Genomic DNA, 21,973 nt, shown 5'->3' with positions numbered 1-21,973 from the left:
ACTGCCGAAAAACAGGTTTTAATATGTTAGCGACAATCGAGACTATTTTTTTTCGCGTTGAAACAATTTACGGTTTTAACCTAAGTTAGTATGCAACAAATTACGGCGATCGGAGCGGTAGTCGCTGATCTTAATATTTACCTTTTGCTGAATGAAAATTGTTCGCAAAAAGTTTTGGAATAATGGCAAAATGTAACTTTTTTTTACTTTTCAAAAAATAATTTTATGGAAAATTATTTTCATTAGTACTGTACATTCTATTTTATTCTAAGTAAGAAAATATGCAATATAACATGTATTCACAGATAAATGTATTAGCAAAACTTGTTTTATAATGTTTATGTTTTTTCTGAAACTAGATAAAATTTGACACAGAATGGCTATCTTCGCTTTTAAATGTATCTCACTATAATTTCATTTGCTAGGTATTGTCCCCCCCAAATTTAAGAAATATTTTTCGTAAATTTTATATTTGATTAAAAAAAGTGTTTATTAAAAAATTTTGTAATGGTTAATTTTACAATTATAGTGTAAATTGTACGTTTAAATCCTGAACACAAAAATAAATAGTTTTATTTATATTGCTTTATTTTTATATTTTTAATAGGCCTAATTTTTTTTTTAAACCTTGTGCGAAGCTCCAAAACACCCCGACACTACAGGATGAAATGACCCGCCAGTTCTAGGGTTTTAAGTGCTAATAAGACAAACATTGTAGTTAAGAAGTCGCAAGAGCTTGTAGCATTTTTGCAACACAAATTTTTTTTATCTCGTTTTAAACTTTGGTTATACTTAAAATAACTTTCTTAAAAAAACCTGTTTTTACTTTATATAAATGAGCAAAAGTTACATATCATATTAAAGTACGGGCATTATCTGAATCAATAAATAAAATATAGATTTTTAAATTTCATGTTTTTCAGGAATATGAAAATTTAATTGATGTTTTGTAAACATTTACAACCCACTGGACTAGAGTCCAGAATGTTCTGTCAAACTTAGCCCTAAATAAGAATTGTTAACTAGCCTATTCAGAAGTATACACCATCTTAGACTACATAAACCTAGGCCTCAAAAGTCGTTGTAAATTAAATCTAAATATGAGACTAATTCCATATTATTCTATATATCTTAAAATTAGGAAATTAAGCAATAAAAGTGCAATAATTTGTTACTCTCTATTTTGTTACCCTAATTCTAGAAAACTTGGCATATTCATCAGGTTATTTATTGTAACACAAGCAAGGAACACATAGTTATCCGTTTGCATCCAAGTTTGTAAACATTGATATAAAACATTTCTTTGAAATAAAAGTAACGCAAAGATAGTCCTACTTTGCCAATGAACCAATATATAGCATTAAATTTAATTAATTTAATACATGCGTAATTAAAATGCTTTACCTTGTCCAGCAGTTAACAGAAGGAAGGAGCACCAGCGTGTTCCATAAGATGTAAGAAGAAGAAAATTATACCTAGTAGGAAGATGAAAAGACTTTTCGGAAATAAAAGCCTCCAAACTATCGGTATAAAGGACGCAAAAATATCGAATGGTAACATTCTGCATTTAATTTTTATTTAAATATATTTCTGTAATATAAACTAACAATATCAATTTTACGTTTTGTGTGTTGGTGTTTATTGTAGATATTGTCTGTTTGAGTTCACAAAATGCAAATCCTACTTTTTTCACTACATTTGTTAATTTTTTTAAAAACATTACATAAGGCATTGCGGGATGAAGGTTTACAACAAATATTAGTTAATAATATAAAATAGACTTAACAAAGTTCAGTTTGAAGACATTTGTCTCCTATAGAAAGTCATAGAAAAAACTACTATCAACAGTTTCAACGGAAAATTACATGTAAATAATTGCAAGATAATATTAAAAACACAAAAGATTTTACTGTATACATGGATTAGTTCTGAACATTACAAGGTTACTGTTGATATCTTTAGTACTTACTACTCATGTATAGCAAAGTGGATTTGAAAAAATTTGTTTTGTTTTTTAGATGTGTTCTACAAGCCTTGGCCCACCATATAAGTCAGAAAAACTAAAATTTTGCTACATTACTAAGGGTCATGAACAGACTGTTCCATCATTTTGTGAACACTCTGATTATTAAGTACGGCAGAATGTAAGTTTAAGACACTCTTGATGAGAGATTTGTTAAATCAGTTTCTTTGGGGTTTGTATGGTTCTCAGGATGCAAGAACAGTTATTCAAGCGTATCCTGAATATGATATAAGTTACTACAACAATTTTTCTGATATTGTTAAAGACGCTTGTTTGATTTTAATGGCGTACTCTCAACGTAATCAAACTAAATTGTTAATAGCTGATCCTCACGATATCCGTACGAGGTGAATTGAATTCTCTCGTATATTATAATGTATTTATTAAATGGTAATATATCATTTTACAGATCTGGATAATAAGATGGTAATATAAATTGTAGAAAAAACAATACAAGATTGTCCAAAAAGGAAACAAAACAATAACGTGTTTACAAGCACGCCAACCAACATATGCAACAATAAGCCAAATCAATATACAAACAATAAATTAAAACAATTATTTAATAAATAGTGGTAATACGAGGAAAATCATATAAATAATAACAATAACAGTATTAACAATAATAGCAATAGCAAACATAACAGTAAAAATAAAACAACGTCAACGTACATAAACATAAAGCAACAAGTAAGCTCATGATTAATAGACATGGATAGACTATTATTAAAGGTAATCTAATCAAATAACAATAACAAAATATAGAAGATAAGGTTTACAACACACAATAAGCAATAATAATAAAACGACCTAGAAAGTAAATTGATCAGACACAAATGCAAACGAGAAGGCTTGCGCCCTAAAGGTCTAGTAGGAAAGTCCAAAGAACTCTAGCTCAGAGGCATTTCCCAAGCGCATAAGACGAGAGAATGTGCTGTGGTAGGCATTCGCAGCATGATGGTGATGTTCTGGTAAAAGTCTGTATCAGGCGAGTTCTCTGTGGAATGTGGATGCCGATCAGCTGAAAGAGCTTGGAGCAGTCAAGTAAGCCATTGACAACCTTGAATAGGAAAATCAGATCTAAGGCAATTATTCTGGAAGGGGGGAGGTGATACTAATACTGATTAAAATTTTCATGGACGTCGTCATCAGAGTAATTAAGACCACTCCTAACACCCATCATACGAAGAAAGCGTCTCTGAACATTATGAAGTGAAACAGCAATGTCCAACATGGATGACTTGCCCAAATCACAGACCGTATACATTGAGTATGAGGCGTGGCTTAAGCTAAGGGTAGAGGTAATCTAGACACCACATAGTTTTTAAATGTTAACTGTAGTAAATTTGACATTGTGAGCAGGTTTGTTTAAAAATCTAATCTTATCAACATCGTCTAGCCAAGTGAATAATAACCCCAACAATGACAAAAACATTTATGCCCGTTTTTTCCCTCTCTTATTCTAGAGTTAATGCGCCAGACTATGTCAGAATTCATTTCAGAAAATTCCGAATAGAGTTATGTATCTCCAAATGCTCTTTTAATGTTACAACAGAAGTTAATTGGGTCGTTGGCTCAACGATCGCTGGAGTAATCGAACCAGACCCGTTTCCATACGATACAATTTTATGCATGCCTTAGAACGTCTTTCTCGTCCTTCCCCCCTTATTTTTAAGTAGTGGCAGCATGGCGTAAAGCTTTGACCTTTGGCGATGCCCAAAGAACATGTAATTATTGACGTGACAACGTCTTAAATTAGGTTGCGGCTCGGAGTCCCTCATGAAAAAGTGTAACGCCCGGTAACGTTACGATGCCCGTCCAGTGGGTCCGCCGCACGGGATCCGCACGGGATTAAAGCAGATAACTGTGGGTCCGCCGCACGGGATAAAGCAGATAACTATGTTTATTCGTGAAAATGTTGGAGTGCTTAGATTCGTCATTTACAACAACTACAACAAATAAGGTAAATAATTGTACACTGATATTTCATTATCGTAAACTATGATTGATTGATTAATTGTTAGATTGACACAAAAGTTGAGAAACTGAGTTTATAGGTTATGTCATACTATTGACAAATGTTGATAGTGTTAAGTAAATTATTAGTTTAAATCACTCTGCAATCAATCGTAATTCAGTCGATTGAGAAGAAACAGCGCGTATTGCTAGTCAAACATTTAAAATAACAAATTATAACCTCTAACCTGTCATAACAGTGCGACCCAAACAAACGAACTAAACCGACCAATCACCACGCGCGGAGTTAGAATTTAACTGTGTTTAGCAAGAATTTCAAATTCCAATTTTAGTAAATGTTTTATTCAACTTTACCATTTACAATAACAAATTTTAATTAATTTCAAATTATGTACTATTTTAGTAAACAAAATGTATTTCTATAGTTAAAATTTGTGCAATTCTTATTTTCATTCAATTCCTTGTTCCTATTGTGCAATTTAATAATATTCATATCAATAAATATTCTACCGAGAAAAAGACGTTGTCACGTAAAATCTTCGCCCGTAAAACCGACTTTACAGGCAACCATAATTTTTTTAGAAATATAAAGATTGTTTCGTTTCACCAAAAAACTGTTAATAGTTGTTTACAGTAAATTGTAATTAAATGAGTTTCGTCAATGTATTACAATATTTCTTTATTACATATTTCCCAACCTTTATTTTTTAAACTCCGATAGGTTAGGTTGACGCCTCCTACCAACCGACGCCGGGACAAGCAGCCCACTGGCCTCTAGATTCACCCCTGCTCCACCACAGACATCCATTATATGTTAATATTTCGGTATATTATTTAGAGGTAATCATGTATTATCATATTTTTAACCTTCTGGATCCGTGGGATGATTTTACATTACACATAATGGAGGAGTCCTTCGTATACACATGCAAAATAATCACATAGAGGAGTAATTAGATATTAAAGGATAAATAACAGCTGTTTATTATAATCTGTGATAGCTTCACCGAGTTAACTTCTCTTTCTGTGTCTATTGGTTGGTGATATTCTTGGGCTTGGTGACCTCTGTCGGACATTTTATAAGTTTTCATTAATTCTTACAATAATGGCTTTAATCTGTGCGCGTTCAGTTGTGCAAAATTCGTTTAGAAAATTATATACTTCTAGTTCAAGTTTAGCTAAGGGTAAGTAAATCTTCTAAATTATAATATACATGGAATCATGCATATCGTCTGTATTACTAGGACTAGGTAGCCTATAGATTCGTCCTCAACGTTCCCGAGAATATTTCCTTCAAAATGGGTAAAAAAGTTAAAGCCAACCATAAGAATATTTTGTAACTAGGCGTACATAAAGTAACCATTATAAAAGAATCCAACAATCTAAACCTTTTACAATTTCAGTGGTCTATTTAAGATTTAAATATCCAAATCAGGTTAGACCAAATCTTATCCCTAAAAGTGGCATTCATCAGATTCTCGACTATTTTTTTATGTTTGTTAGGTGACAGCCCTTGGTTTTCCAACAGTCAAGTACCGTTCTCCTTTTAAAACTACATTTAATCCAAACATAGCATATATCAATGTAAAGAAGAGATTCTGAACTTTAATTTTCATACTTAAAACATACCTGTCCTTTTTTTATTTGTCTACGAATAGTATAAAAAAAACTACAATAATTAGTAAGTCACAATTTTTGGCAGCTAACCAGTTGCATCTGCGAAATTCAGTAACTTTGTAAAATTACGTGTGCTTTATTAATTTTTGTGGAAACTTCAAAGTTAGACCAATGAAAAGCTCCAGTTCTGGAGTAACTATGGTCAATTGTGTTTGTGTGCAGGAGTTTTAACTTCCATGGGGTAGAGTTCGTTAAGCAGACTTGGTTTTTTATATTGAAATTGTCACTTATAGCACAACAACTTTGGAACATCATTATCGGGTAGGGTACAATAAGCGGACCCGGTTTTTTATATCGAAGAATGTAATCATTGATACCTAATATTCGCATCTCAAATTCTAGACTATCAATCGATATCAAAGTACCTATAGTCCTCAATAACAATTATATGTTTTTAAATTAAAATATGAATTTAATATTTACAGTTATCAAATCATTATAACCAAAATTATTTGTTATATTAAATTATATATATATATATATAAGTGGAAGTTGAAGGTAAACTTATCTGTGCCACATCCCCCTCACTATCTAATAACTCCTCATTATCTGATGGTAAGATAAAGTCAGGATCGTCATCAGTGTCATCCACATCACTTTGATTGTCATCAATAGCCCTAACACTAATATCAGAATCGTTCTCGGCATCTGAATCTGACAAATTCTGAAGGAAATTGTCACTCATTCAGTTCGTCTTGCACTTGTACACCACCATCGATTAGACTGTTAATTATTGTTCCCTCACTCACAGGAGAGTTAGATGTAACTCTTTTACTCATTTTATCCTTGATCAACAAAAGTAACACTTCAAAAAACTTTCGATAACATTGTAAACAACAACAATGAACGAAGATTTCAGTAATCTAACCCGATCATCTGGTTTTGACAGCTGTCCTAGGTAGTTCGTCAATTCTAGTCAAAGACGACGAAAATAGAAATCCAAAGTTCTTCAAATGGCTTCTTTCATTATCCTTTCCTCCTAAACAACCAAAATACCGAATATTTCGGCATTTGAACATAACAGTAGCCAGTAACAATAAAAAAAACAGACGTCCGAAATATCGGACGTTGGCGTTTTTCGGCAAAAATGCCGATGTTCCGATATGTCGGACGTCGGCAGTAAAAAGGTTAAGATATAAAAAGTTTCTAAAATTATGGAGTTTTGCTTGGTTTCAATTATATTGGAATTATATTTATAAGTTAATTTGTAATCATTTAACGTTTTTATATAGGCTACCTTGTATTCTTGTATTTCTGCAGTTTTCATAAACTTCTCATGATTTAAGTTATACAGCCGCTATCTCAAAATCTTACAATATATAAACAAACATTTAAGAACAAATACATTTTTGTCAAATAATTTAGGACTGCAGATTACTTTATTGTTTTTTTTAAGATGCCTGATAATTGGAATTCAACTATTTCTTGGGATTCAGTTAGTTGTACATAGTCACAATCATGACAAAGACACATAAAAAAGCCAATTATATGTAAACAACTTATTCAATTTTGATCCAACTGACAGTCAGAACACTATTTCTGAGAAGTAAAAAAGTCATTTAGTTTCTTAGTCCAAGTTAAGTATATAAGTCAAATTTCTTAGGCCAAACGCTGCTTTAAAAAAAGTAACCTAGAACCTGTTAACAGTTCTATACAGATTAATTTTAGAAATCTTGACTGTTATGGTTTAAACACAAAACATAATAATGGTACCTTGTATAATGAATGGTTCATGAACTCTTAATATACAACATATGCCTAGAAAACTGAAAATGGGTGAACTTAATATTGTCTTAGATTGTATTATAACCAAACCCCATATATTTTGTTTTTCAGAACACTGGCTGAATCCAAATAACCCATTTTTTTTAGAAACACTTTTAGGTTACAGTCATATTTCAAGTTATGTTCGGACAAATCTAGGTAGAAGAGGAGTGTGCATATTAGCTGATAGTTATTATGCTGTAACTATCGACCAGATGATAAAAATTGTTTCAAATCTCTCTTTTCAGTGCTATGGAGTACAGTTTAGTATATCTGGAATGCCTCCCATTGTCATAATATGTGTTTATAGAACAACTTATAATACGTTATAAGTACCTGTAACAACTTATAGGTACTTTTTTCGAATGGTTTTCAAGTACTTTTGAATAATTTAAAACTCAAAACTTCTTGATCTAAGCTTGTTGTTGGTGACATTAAAACACACATAAAATGTTGAAAACTAACTTACTACAATACGAATTCGTTAACATGTTTAACTCACATAATTTGGAAACTTTTAATACATTCACCTACTAAAGTTACGCATCATTCAGCTACTTGCTTAGATAACATTAAGGCCGCTACACACGTTCAATTCGGCTTGTCAGTTCGGTTTGTCAGTTCGGCTTGTCAAATTCTAACTGACGCAGCAATCACATACACACGTTCAGTTTGGCTTGTCAGTTCGATCTGGTTAATTAACTCCAAAATTTTGTTGTGCTTGTGTTTCGGAAATTGCAAGTTAAATAATGTTTTCGGTCGATGAGTTATTCCTAATATATGGTGCAGTGGCTTGTGTAATTGTGAAAAGAAGAAAGCGTCAACTCAAGCGGGATCAGTGGACTAAAGACTGGCTTTGAAAACAAGCCCAGTACTCCCATGTTAACCTTTTAAAAGAACTTCGGTTTCACCCCAAAGATTGGCATAATTATTTGCGGATGAACGAAGAAACATTCTTTTCCCCTAAACAACTCTATGAACTGAAGAAGGAAATCCTTACTCCAAGATCTCATTGCATTGACAACACAGTGTAATGTAAATAAAAAAAAAAAACTACTTTTTCAAAGTCTGCTGTCACTTGGAAAAGGGCTATAAATTTCACTGACTACGGACACAGCAGCAAACACGCGGGACAGTTGCTAAACAGACGCCTGTCACTGGTGCGCATGCGCAGACAGTTGATTTGAGGAACTGAACTGACGCTCCCATACACACGATCAGTTCGGCTTGCCGTCAAGCCGATGTGTCAAGCCGAAATGATGAATTTCCATCATGCCATCGGTTCAAATTTCTGGCTTGAGCTCACATCGTTTGAACAAACTTTTGCATACACACAGTCAATTCGGCTTGTCAGTTCGGCTTGTTCACATCGAATTGACAAGCCGATTTGAACGTGTGTAGGCCGCTTTAGTGAACTATGATTCTAGTCTGTGTATTTCTCTGGTGATTGAGACTGGGGCTCTCTGATCACACTGCACAATTGCTACAATTAAAACCAGATCATAAGCTAAATCTTAAAAATTGACTAACTCTTGGGTTTAAAATGACTTTAAACATAATATACATTGCTTTGCACCTCTAATAATGTCAGTAAATTGGGATCTCTGTCTCTCAAATGAACAAAAGAATAATATAGTTAGTAAGTACAAAAAATGTATAGACATAATAGAAATTAATTTTGAAACAGCTTTCCCAAAAGTGCACTAAAAAAGAAAAGCAAATCAAAACAAGAAGCTACGGTTTTCACTAATGGTCTAAAACTTTTGATAGAGAGAGATGAAAAAAAGCTGTACAAATTGAGTAAAATTTCTATTGATCCCCTTCTTCATGACTATGTCTATAAATAAAAAAGTATTAAGAAATATGTAGCAGTTGCAAAAATTGTGTACAACAGCAAAGTTATAAAAAACTCAAATAGAAAAGTAAAAAAGCTTTGAATATTGTCAAGCAAGAGATAGGAGGACAAACTAAGCCTAATGTAATATCAGAAATAAACTATGAAGCTACAACTCAGATCAATCCAGGGTCAATCCATTTCAAATCACCCAATAAAAATAAAATTTGTTGCTCAACATTTTTAATTTGCCTAATTTTTTTATTATGAGTTCCCTATGGGTAGACAATCACAAAACACTATTTGCAACATCAGAAGCAACGAAGTTGATATCACAACTTTTTTTCACTTTTCTGACATTTTGAAATAATATACGGCACAAATAAAAGAAAACCAGAAACAGCGGGGTAATAACCTCAGCTAGACAAGTTGAATCTTGCAATCAGATAAGACAGGATGTCCGTAGATAAGAGGTCTGGAGTCATCAGCGATCTGATAACAATTGACAATTTCTGACTTTAAAATGTTTAAAACCTGCTGGATGGGGCGAAATCTCACCTAACCTTCTTAAGGCTATTTCAAGAACCATAACTGCTCCCCTAACATGTTTATTAAATACTTCTTTTGATAAGGGAGTCTTTCCTGAGTTTTTTAAAGTATAATTTACAATTTTAATAGTCTAGTGTATGTACATTACTTGGTGATTCATTATATTAATTGATTTTATATGATCATATGTATATTATTTTTATCTAAATTTTATTTTAAGTCAAAATACACCTGTTTGCATACTATAAAAACAATATTATGTCAAACGTTTTGTGCATGAAGAATTTCTGTTCCAAACGTTCCCAATTGCACAATGTAGGGCCATTCCACACCAAGTCATCCAGGGGTCGACACCCACCCGTCACAGATTTTAATGAAATTTTGTACACATAATGTAGGCATTTAGATAGGATAAAATCCAAAATTTCAGTTGGTTCTGACAAATGGTTCCAGACATATGAATTTTTAAATTTATTAGCTAATTCAGTTCCCGAGACCCATTTTGCTGCCAAGTGAGCGTACACGTATTCTCGTATTTCTATGTGGAATGGACAATTTTTAAGCTACAGGCTTCAAATTTTTACTCATATGTTCAAAACTTAATGCAGAATCATAATATACTATTAAAATGAGATTTGTTATCTACTATCACCATAAAAATAATTCCGAAACACAAATAATTTGATTTTTCTGAAATCGTACATTTTCATGTTAAAAAAAATAAAAATCATTTATACTGAATTGATTATGTTGGTCCATCAAAACTACATTTTTCTTTCTCACACACACACATTGCACTCTAATTACAAACTGAAAATATTCCACGCTTTGTCTATTTCTTTCCGAGAATCAGAATCAATTTTGTACGAACGTCCAAGAGAGGTTGTTTCAGGTGGATTAACAATGCAATAACAGATGAGCTGCTGGAACAGGGCACTGATCTTCTTTTTGGGGCCAAAAAAAGTTTCACTAGGTCCATGAGGGTGCATAAATTTTACATCATAATCTCCTTCAACTTCATTGAAACACTGGATCATTCCTATCCACCAATTATTTTCATAGACACATGCTACAAAAGAATGAATATTAGGCTCTAGAGTTGGCAAAAGTGTTCTTGAATATGTTTTGTTTTAAACAGACATCAGTGTCTGAGCTTAGTCGCTTCGCTGTAATTACTTCACTAGTTGCTGGCTGAAAGAAGTGAAAACTTCTTGTTCCCTTAATAGTTTCACAATATTCAAAACGGGTTTCAAGAGACTTTCTTTTGTTTTCAATATCGTTCTCTTTCAAAAAGAAAAAACTAATTTTCGAGAACTGATTTGCACAAAATGAGTACATTTCTTCAGCATTTATGATTTGGTCTGAATCTCTGGCACTTTGTAAGTTTTTCTTTGTTACAGTCCTCTTAACTGTTCCTCCGATCCCATCACAAACAGTTTTTCCGTGACTTGTTGCATGGAATGACCAACTTGCTTCTAGCCCAAAATCTTCTTTATGGTAACACAAATTTACCATTGACTTGTAATTTTTATATTGGGCACTGCAACCATCTGTTAGGTATTCAATTTTGGGTTACGTTAGGAAAGTTGGACTTAATGTACTCAACGGTTTTTTCTTGAACGGAATAGACGAATGGTACATCATGTTTCAAATCATCGGAAATAAAACACAAAGAGGATTCTTTTGTTGTTTCACCCTCGCTTCTTGAGTAAACAACAACAGGATGAATTGAACAACTTAAATGACTCCAATGATAGGATTGCACTTCATTTTGTAGGACAAAATTGTAATTTTCAGCGAAGTCCATTAGGACTAAGGCTACATCATATTGTAAATTCTCCTTCCTTTCCCTCATATAGGTGTTTTTGTGATTTAGTTATGAAAGAATGTGGAATGAGTGATTCAATTTTATCAATTACAAAGCCAATAAACTCTTGGCGTGGAAGAAGCATTGTCTGCAGCTTCATGTGACCATCACTTATCCACTGTGAGAATTTGATTTCTTCCTCATCATCAAAATCTTCTAAAATATCCTCCAAGTATTGTCTTAATGGCTCGTTTGTTTTTTGGACATTCATCACAACGTTTCAGCATACAATTTCTGGACTGTCTGTTGCAGACTAATTTTTCCATCATAATATGTATGGCTTCTTTATCATGCTGATTTATGGCATTAGCCAAAAGCTCGACATTTTGATGGTATAGGCATACACAAACGCAATGCGTGCCTGGAGAACCAGCCAGTACACACCATTTTGGCCTCAGAGAGCAAAATTTTGAAAATCCTATTTTTAAATTTGGATGTTTTTCTTTGAATGCAATAAACAGTTCTTCTAAATTACATAAAAGTAGTCTTTTTTGCATGTAGGTATTTTTTTGTACATTAACTCTGTCTTTCGCTCCTGGAAATATATAAGAAAATTCATCATCTTCATAGAACTGTTTTACTGCTTCAATTGTCTCTTCAGGTAGTTTTCTACCTTCTTTTGGTTCTGGCATCGCCAAAATGCCCTTTTCATTACAAACAGCCCTAGCTTTTCGTACTAAGTATTCTGAAACATTCAGTTTTTCAGCTACTTTTCTGCGGGACCGTGACTTAGGAGCAATTGTTAGTAATTGTATTTTTTCCCTTCTGGTTATATTGGTCCTCAGCTTTTGCTTAATAGCATCCATTAAATAATCAAGATCTTCAGATTTTTTCTTTTCCTCATCATGAAATTTTTCTTCGCCATCACTCGAAGACTCATTTAAAGAATCATCATTTACTTGTAGGACAAAAAGATAGTTTCTTCTTGACTTGTAATTTTGCCTGCTTTAACTTTTTCCTGGCATATTTTTTTTTTGAATGAGTAGATAAGGACTGGAGTTTCAGAGGTGTCACATCTAAACCTAACAGAGACTCATTTAGAACTTCTTTTTCCACTACTCTTTTGGCAGTCGTAAGATCTTTGCCAATATCTTCATCACTCTCATGAAATGCAGTTTCATCATTATTTAAACCTTTGTTTTCTACATTCAATAACTTTCTACAATTACTGCACAAAAGCTTTCCTGGGACTAAAATTATGTCTTTATGTTCTCTAACATCTTTCGCCTTTTCTAAGGTAATTACTCTTAAATCTTTTTTCTTTGTCAAAGGTACAGCATGTTTTTGAAAAGGGTCACATGATTTTTGGCTTTTTTCAAAATATTTCAAAAAATAACAAAAATGATGAGAACAAATTGTGTCATTTTCACGATACTGATTATTTGTCCGCCAACTCAATGTTTCTACTTCTTCACTTGAAAGCTTTTGAAAAATTAAATGTACACTTTTATCTTTTGTCCGAGTAAAGTTTTCACAAGAAGAGTCTGAAAGTTTACCTACTGTACAAATTAAATTTGGTCTCACTTGACTTGGTCCAGCAATTTCTTCCATGATAAAAATAAACACTTCACAATTAATTACATATTTATAATAAATAAATTAATTCATTCATTTAAAATAGACAATTCACAAAAATATGTAGTACACAGCACCAATGTTAACTGAACCACAGATCCTCACATACTGACAATAGCTTGCAGTGTGACTTACTGAGTCATGTTGAGACTTGTGTGTTTCATGTCTCCACAAGAGTAAGTTTCTTTCATGTTGAGACTTGAATGAATGTTTCATGTCTCCACAAGAGTAATTTCAAACACTGGTTTGAACTGGTCTAGATGTCACCCATTGTGGTTTGTGTTTATAAAATATTAGTAGTAATTAGCATAAAATGTAATATTGATGTTTTGACCTTTAATAGTTAATAAAGTGTTGTTTTTTTTTTTTTTATTCAGAATGTTAAACTTTTAAATATTGTATAAAATATTATTTTAATGCTTGTAAAGTTATAATTAGCCATGTTTTAGGTAAAAGTATTGTAGGCCAATTTAGTTAGGCCAATAATTATTTGTGTAAAATAATACTTTAATTCATTGACTTACTAAATTTTTTAAAGAAACTTAATTTTCTTTTTTATTTATACACACTTAAAAACTTAGAACACAATATTTTATTTCACCTTCATATATTTTCAGATATTTTTCAAACAAATATAATACATTTTTACACCTTAGAATTTATTTTTTCTTCATCACATAAATATTTTGTATACAATCACATTTTAGTGTCTTAAAATTTAATTGTTGACTTTGATATATGATAAAAATGTTAATACTCAAAACCCCACTCATATTATTATACCATTTGAAAGATGATTCTATCCTCTTTCCAGTGATATATACTTTTATAAGGGTAGGTGGAGAGAGATTTTTGCTACAACACTTTTTGTAACTTAATGTTCCGATTTCAGAAAAATCAAATTATTTTGTGTTTATGAATTATTTTTATGGTGATAGAAGATAATAAATCCCATTTTAATAGTATTATATGATTCTGCATTAAGTTTTGAACATATGAGTAAAATTTGAAGCCTCTAGCTTCATAATTGTCCATTCTACATGGAAAGACGAGAATACGTGTACGCTCATTTGGCGGCAAAATGGGCCTTGGAAACTGAATTAGCATAAAACTTCAAATGGCCGTATCTCTGAAACCCTTTGTTAGAATAAGCTACAATTTTGGATTTCTTCTTATTTATATGTATATATTATCTATGTAAACTTTTATTGAAATCAGAGAACCTTGGAATTCTACTTTTGGCTGGATGATTTGGCGTGGAATGGGAATGGCCCTGTAGTGAGTACAACGGTTATCACAAGATAACCAGATCAAGCAACATCAAGCATGGATGCTGCTTGGATGGGTGACCGCTGAGTGATAATGCCGTTTGCATGCAGCCTGCCTGCCTGGCCATTGGTGGTGGTTTAGAAGTTACCCTTAAGCCATTGGTTTTCAGGTTATATGTTAGATAGGGCTTCTTAGCTCTAACTTCACCTGTTAAAATAAGACATCTTTACTTTACTTTTAATTTGAATATCCATACATGCTTAATAAGGTTCTACATTTATTTACCCTACCAATAAATTTCTAAAAGAAAACCCGGTTATATGTGTTTTACCCTCTTACATCGTACTTCCAAGTTAGAGCCAGCATTAAAAGACTGGTAACTACTCAACATAGGAACTCTTTACACACAGGTCATCGTCTCTCTTACAGACGATATCAGATTTTCTCCAGTGTAAAACAACTGCTTAGTCAACCAACAAGACATTACAGTCCTAGTTGTGACATTATTATGATATAAAGTATGTATGTTAGACCCCAGCCTGAATTAATATGAGTTTATCTTTTCAGTGCTTGACGAACCTATAAATATTGCAACAGGCATAGAGAAGAGAGAAATGTTGGCTAAAGCTGCTGGAAATGAGGTTAGTATAATTAATTTTGGAAATGCAATACAATTTAAAGACATAAGTTTCCTAATTCAGAAGCTCAATTTGAATTGTTAACTGGTTTTGGTCTAGACTGGGTTTGAACATTTTGTAGAAGATGCCAGTAAATTTAAATTATCCACAAACAAAAATAAATAAGAGTGTTTAAAGTAATGCTATTTATTATGTTTCTCAATATGAGAAAATGTAAAATTTGTATGTGTAATAAGTAGTAAGATATCTTTTATAAAAAATAATTATATATAATTTAATTATGACGTATATAGGAAAGATTTTTGTGTTGACTAATAAAAACATGAATATTGATTGAATAATTAAAGCAAATGTTGTTAAATTGGTTATAATACTGTATGCAATACAGTACATAATGGTAATAAGCATGTGGAGGTCAGAACATTATAAAAAACCTTCCTCAGCATTCAAGAATTAAATGTAGAAAGACTGCATTCGACTAGATTCTAGTCGATGGACAAATAGGAGGGTTAACTTAGATTATAGTTACGTTAGATATTCACCTGAGGACAAGATCAAATTACAGATTCCTATTTGTAGCATTACTAGTTTGTTTATCACAGAATAATGACAGATGTCCTAAAAATTCCTGCTACCCTCACAATTATTACATCATCAATAATGGGCTAAAAAGATGAAAGATAAGTTACATTGGTTTTTATTAATAATTAATATTTCCTATTAATATTTTTTAAGACGTCTGAAAAATCAGAGTTTAGCAATTTTTTTAGTGGATACAAATGAAACATCATTATCGTCAGCATAAAACAAACTATTATCTTTACTAGCATTTTTTAGAAACATTACTTCAATTTCAGTATTTTGTTCACAATTCTATGTGATACCCAGAAACTGATGAATATTTGGTTTTTTCTCTTCTTGTCCTCATTCTTGAGCTCAAATCATACCAGGACATAGCTTCCAAGTTCAATAATGTCCTGAGAACGAATATTGAAGCCCTAAAACAAGGTTATAATTATAGGTAATTTATTGTTATTGGGTCTTTTTAAATGTAGTCTAGAATTTTACTTTTTACCATAAGTATGGATTTATACATGCCTTTATTCCGTTTATGAGATGTAAGGCCATTAATGTTAGGTTCATTTAGCATTTTCCTTTGGCGTAGTGCTAAAAGAGGTTTCATTATGTTCAGTCTTCTCCCTTGTAGAAGTGGGGACATTGATTGTTCTTTGCACTGAAAACCTCTAAAGCTTAATGTCGGAATAGCTGAATTGATGTTAATTTGATGTGGTTTTAATGTTCCTGAGAAAGCTTTCACCTCCTCACTTCCTTTGGCCAAGTCTTCCTTATAATGAATGTCTTCGCCTTTGATTTCAAACATTTGCACCCCAGAGCAATGATTTTTCAGCACATTAAAGAATTTTAAAATTCTTAACATCTTTGCCTTGGGCAACAGTGCAGGAATGATGAGCTGAAAATACACTCTCCACAGACATTGAAAATTTGTGAAGATTCACTGTTGATTGTGAAAGGTTTAGCTCTTTCCTCGCCACAAAAAAAAAAAAAAAAAAAAATAGTTGTTCCTTCTCAGTTGTAGTGAATTTTGAGAGAACTCTTTTGGCCAGAAAAATAACTAACATATTTAAATGTGAGAGAATGAGGAAGTAGGGTAAAGGCAACTTATTTGTATAACATCAAAATTAAAATTAGTAAATAATTTAAATAAACTCTTTAAGACTGACATCATTTTAATTATAAATTAAATTTTATTCAGTAAGATATATTAATAATTGCAATAAAAAAGTATTATGAACTGTTAAGATAGGGATAGTTAAAGGAATGACATTTCTTAAACAAATTAGTTGGTATAAAACATATTAAAATTTGTTTTTTTAAATTGTAAGTTTATGTTTTTAAAGTACTACTTATGAGTCACTGTTCTTGAGGATTTTTTTTTTGTTTTTCATACTACTGTAAAATTTGAAAAGGGGATTTGGAAATTTCCGTATTGTATGGAATCACCCATTTATTATGTGTTTGTGTTCCTAATGAATTCCTGTGCTGTTAAAAAGCAAGTAGTTATAATTCAGAGAAATTATGCTGGTCAATTATAATAAAACAAAAATGTTAATTCATAGCTTGTATGGACTGCCATGTTGAAATTGAGCTCTCAACCTGTCAATTTCCAACTACGATTTATTTAACTCTAGAACTGGCAATGGTGTCACTCTGTACTGACGGCTCTATTTTAACAGCCTCGCAGATGTTTTTTATAATGTATCACATTTCATACCTGTTGATCCAAATATAAACTATTATATGTCAATGTATTCACAACTATATGGAGAGCATTATAATAACAATAACTTATTGTTTCCATGTAAACATTTTTTTTTTTTTTTTTTTTTTTTTTTTTTACAAAATGTAAGAAAAATGTTTTATGGATTAGCAATAAGCTTTACATCAAAACTGTAAATGTATAACTTATTCAGATTTTTTTCCTGATTCCAAAAATATATAATTATTGTAACTTTTACCTCAAAACGTATGTGTTTACACGGCTTTGTATGAAAAAGCGTGCATATTTATTTATTTACAAAAATGTGTAATTTCTAAATAAATATTATTGTTCGTGGGTAAACATAACTCAACTAAAACTAAAACTAAGAAAGCTAAACAACAATAATAACAACACTAAAACACTATAAAATACAATTTACAAAAATACTATTGGATTCGTAACCTCAAACACAAAACCTGACACTTGTTTACAGTTTCACAACAACGTGGTTGACTCGTACTACGTTCACGTCAGCTGTCCATAGAGAATGATGTTTTTACGGTAACAAAGAAGACAATAATCAAAGTAAGAACAGTAACTCGGTACTATAGTTAATGCTCTTCCAGAATATATCAAATAAAAATCATTTATATGACCTTAATTGCATAAAATTTCAATAACTGTAAATGTCTACTTTGGCGACGAATATTCGTCCTTACCAAATCGGACGGGCCTTTGGCGACGAAAATTCGTTTCATAACAGTTAGAGGGTTAAAAATAAACAGTGTAATATAGTTCAAGATTTGAGAGTCTTTTGGCTATGTTACATACAACAAAACAATGTTTTAGACTAAAACTGTTGTTTAGTAACAAGCGGTTTTGTGACGTATTGTTGGCAAGTAATTGATTGTTTTACATTTTGTATTTTTATTAGAATATCGTATTCCAATAGTGTTTATTTCCTTAACGTTTTTATCTGCCATTTTCAAATTGTTAAATATTTAGTAATTTTTTTGTATTTATTTTCATAGAATCCATTCGACTTAAGAGTACTAAAGAGGGGCAAGGGAACCAAAGACTGCCCAAATGAAATTCCATCAGCCACAGACGCCAGGATCGTTGGCTGCATCTGTGAAGAGGATGCGACGGCTGTCTCGTGGATGTGGCTGCATCAGGGCCAGCCTCGACGTTGCAACTGCGGCTACTGGTTTAAATTAGTCTACAAGCCTCCTGTATAATAGCCACTTGAAATATTGTATCACCAGTAGTCAATACAGTATAGACTATGTTTAAACTAAGCTGCCTGAACACCTAGGTAATCCAATTACAAATGGTCTGCAAATGATTTCATCAATAATACAATGTGTTTAAAAAAATGATTTTGATGTTTTACAACTTTGTTTCCTCTTTCCTGTGTATGTGGCTGTATTGTTGATTTGTAAATAATTATGAAATAAAAATTTATTTGAATTTTACGTTTTTTTGCCTGATGCCAATAAATGTTGTAATATTTATCCTCTAATGTTAGTATCGCGAATAAATCTTGAAGAAAAAAACGACCTACAAGGTTGCTTGATCACCTATGAATATGATCACCATCGAATAATGGTGTACTCTCGGATCGAAAAGTATACATACTCGAGTTTAAAAGTTAACCACAAACTAATTAGCAGAGCTACAATAACAGGAGTTATATTAAAATTGAGTTTTTTGTCTGCATTTGGATATATACTGTAAAGCAAATAGTTTACAGACAATAACTTCCAGTTTTATGTTGAATCAACAAAAAAAGGGTCATAGGTTTTGGTGCTTTTCAATCAAACTGCAACTTTAAAAATTCATAATTTTGTAACTTGTAGCCTGCATAAGACAAAATTTGTATGCAAGTGCACTATTAATGAGTATGTAATTTTACAATTATATGAAAAAAAGTTGTATCAAACAAGCTATAGAGCTCTTAAATTCACTATTTTGGGCATTTAATTTTCTAAACCACTATTTCAAATATTTATTTTAATAGCAATTTAATGGAGTAGGTTTTGTAGAAACAAAGAAGTTAAATTGTAATAAAACTGCTGTTATTGTAGCTATATTTGTTAATTTGTGGTTACTTTTGAAACTTTGGTATTTATAATTTTGGTAGGTGCGACAATAGGACCCATTGCTGGTAATCATAACCTATTTTAATTATTTCCTTTCTCAATAACTTGTGTGCATCAGTTTTCACTTACAGCTTCCAAGATTATGTAACTTTGATAATATAAGCATATACTCGTATATTCGCTACCGTGGCTAAAAAAACTGCAGACTATATACATCTAAATAAATTTTTGTTTCATATTCTTTATAACTTATATAATTATTATAAATAATTCTTTACTTATGTCATCAAGCCAATTTTTTTTGTGAACAGGCCAATTCCTCTTTGAACTTAACCCTCTCCCGGGCAAACGCCTCGGCAGGGCGCCTGGCGCTAAAGTCCAAACGCCTCCAACTGCTTTATCAACGCCCTCTGCTTTGTGCTGCTGTCATACGATTGTTTGGGTAACTAATACTGGAAATATCTATTGGCAGTATCATTGTTGCCTTGCTTATTCATAGTTTTATGACTAGGGACGCTATCTAGGATTAATAATTTGAAACGATTCATTCATTACTTCATTGACGGTGATCTTGTTGTTTAGTAGTACAATTCTTTCTGACTTGTGCTGCTATTTTACATAATTTGATGAACTATTTGGGACTTTTTATAACCACTTATTTACTGAAATCATTTCGTTAATTGTTTTCGCAGTCTTTACACTTGGTTCTGTACTTCATAAATGGCAGGTTCAAGATGTTTGCGTGATAGCGAAATTGATCGCATATTTGACAATGAAGTGGATGATGAAGTTGATGGTTTCAGTGACGATGAAAGTTCCATGAATAGCGATGTATTTAGTGATGAGGAAATTCACCATTCTAACCAAGAAGATAGGGACACTGATGACTCGCCACGTGATCCGGCGCTGCCTCGCGCCGACGGCACCGCGACCCGTGTCCCACCATTGCCTCGCGCCTCTGGTACCGCCACTCGGGTCCCGCCTGTCTGGTCTAGACAAAGATAACACTAGACAAAGTCTTAGTGTTATCTTAATTTTTATATTTATAACCCTTTATATACAATAATTTATACAACGATTAAAACAAGATTTTTCATGTAAGTTTGACTTTTTGTTTAATTTTAAGTTACCTCATAATGTTGATATTTTTTTAAATAAATAAAACGTTATTATAGAGGATTTAATCATCTTTGTAACTATGTACCATAAATAATAGTTTTATTAAAATAAAGTTCTTAACGTAGTAAAAACGCGAATAAGTGTGCCCTCGCGGCAGAGCGGGGCGATTTAATTCAGCCCAGTAGCGCCAAAAGCGCGTCGCGGTAATTCGACCGGGAGAGGGTTAATAATAAAAACAGAGTTTTTTTTCTTTTAAGTATTGGGTATTGTTTTAAGAGTATGTACAGTTATTGTAGACCAACATACAATTAATAAACCACTGAAGTTCTACTATATTGTAGAATCTTCACACTTGGATGCACAGCAATGCTGTAGGATAAACTGTAATCCCAACTTTTGCCTTACAATCAATGAGGATTAAAGCTTCAAGATTTATGGCCCACCAATATCTTCTGGGTCAAGCAAGACACAGATCTATGGAATGTGGAGAGCATGTGTTTCCAGTAAAGAAGATGACCATGAACCTTTAAGAGTGATAGTACAGTTGCCTGCAGTATCCGAGGAACAAAAGCTTAAGAGATACTGATGCTCCCAACCAAGAATACAAAATTGTTCTAGATACTACAAGGCATTTATGCCCCAATAGTAAAATTCGTTGTTACATTTTTACTTGTAAATAGTTTTGTCAGGCCAATGTACAGTTCGAGGACTTCAGCTGTGCGCGTGACCTTAAGTGTGTGGTGATAGGCTGGAGGGGTGGCGGGGTAGTATTATGCGCTGCGTCCCGAAAACATTTCCTGTGACACGTAGGTAAAACCCTCCTTTCAGGAATCGTATTGGCCCAAATAACTCATCAGACTCGCTAAAATCAGTATGTTTTGTGACAGTGTTTTATTGTGATGGAATTAAAAAATAAGAGAATACTAAATAATAGCAATAATAGGACTAATCCTTGTTTTTCAGTTGTTATAGTGTTGTTTAATGTGTTTTGAAAATAACGTATTTGTCAATACTAATCTGCAAATCGAAATCGTGAGTTTAAAGTCGTTAAAGAGATTGTCGCACCTTCATCTCAGCAGCTAGCACGTAAACGCAACCCGCCACACAGATAGCGTTTATTTGTTGAAAGGGTAGTATTAGGGCCCAACGAGCAGAGCTAAATTCCTCCAACTGTACATGAGTCTAAAAATGTACTGATGTCAAATAAACCATCATATCATGGAGTTAGTAATGTCCAGTGATGAGAAAGAACCGTACAGTTAAGATAATATGTTTGCAATCTAACACTAAAACAGTTT

General features: G+C 32.4%; 1 protein-coding gene across 1 annotated transcript; it reads left to right on the top strand.

The window, feature by feature from the left end:
- Positions 1-5,014: 5,014 nt before the first annotated feature.
- On the top strand, positions 5,015-18,924 carry LOC124366848 (cytochrome c oxidase subunit 5B, mitochondrial-like). Its single transcript, XM_046823449.1, has 3 exons — positions 5,015-5,184; positions 15,103-15,176; positions 18,486-18,924. Exons 1-3 carry the CDS (start codon positions 5,106-5,108, stop codon positions 18,690-18,692), a joined length of 360 nt encoding a protein of 119 aa, XP_046679405.1. The 5' UTR covers positions 5,015-5,105; the 3' UTR covers positions 18,693-18,924.
- The last annotated feature ends 3,049 nt before the right edge of the window (positions 18,925-21,973 follow it).

The sequence above is a fragment of the Homalodisca vitripennis genome, chromosome 1, assembly GCF_021130785.1.
Source record: "Homalodisca vitripennis isolate AUS2020 chromosome 1, UT_GWSS_2.1, whole genome shotgun sequence".
Classification (NCBI taxonomy): domain Eukaryota; kingdom Metazoa; phylum Arthropoda; class Insecta; order Hemiptera; family Cicadellidae; genus Homalodisca; species Homalodisca vitripennis.
This window is presented reverse-complemented; position numbering and strand designations above follow the sequence as displayed.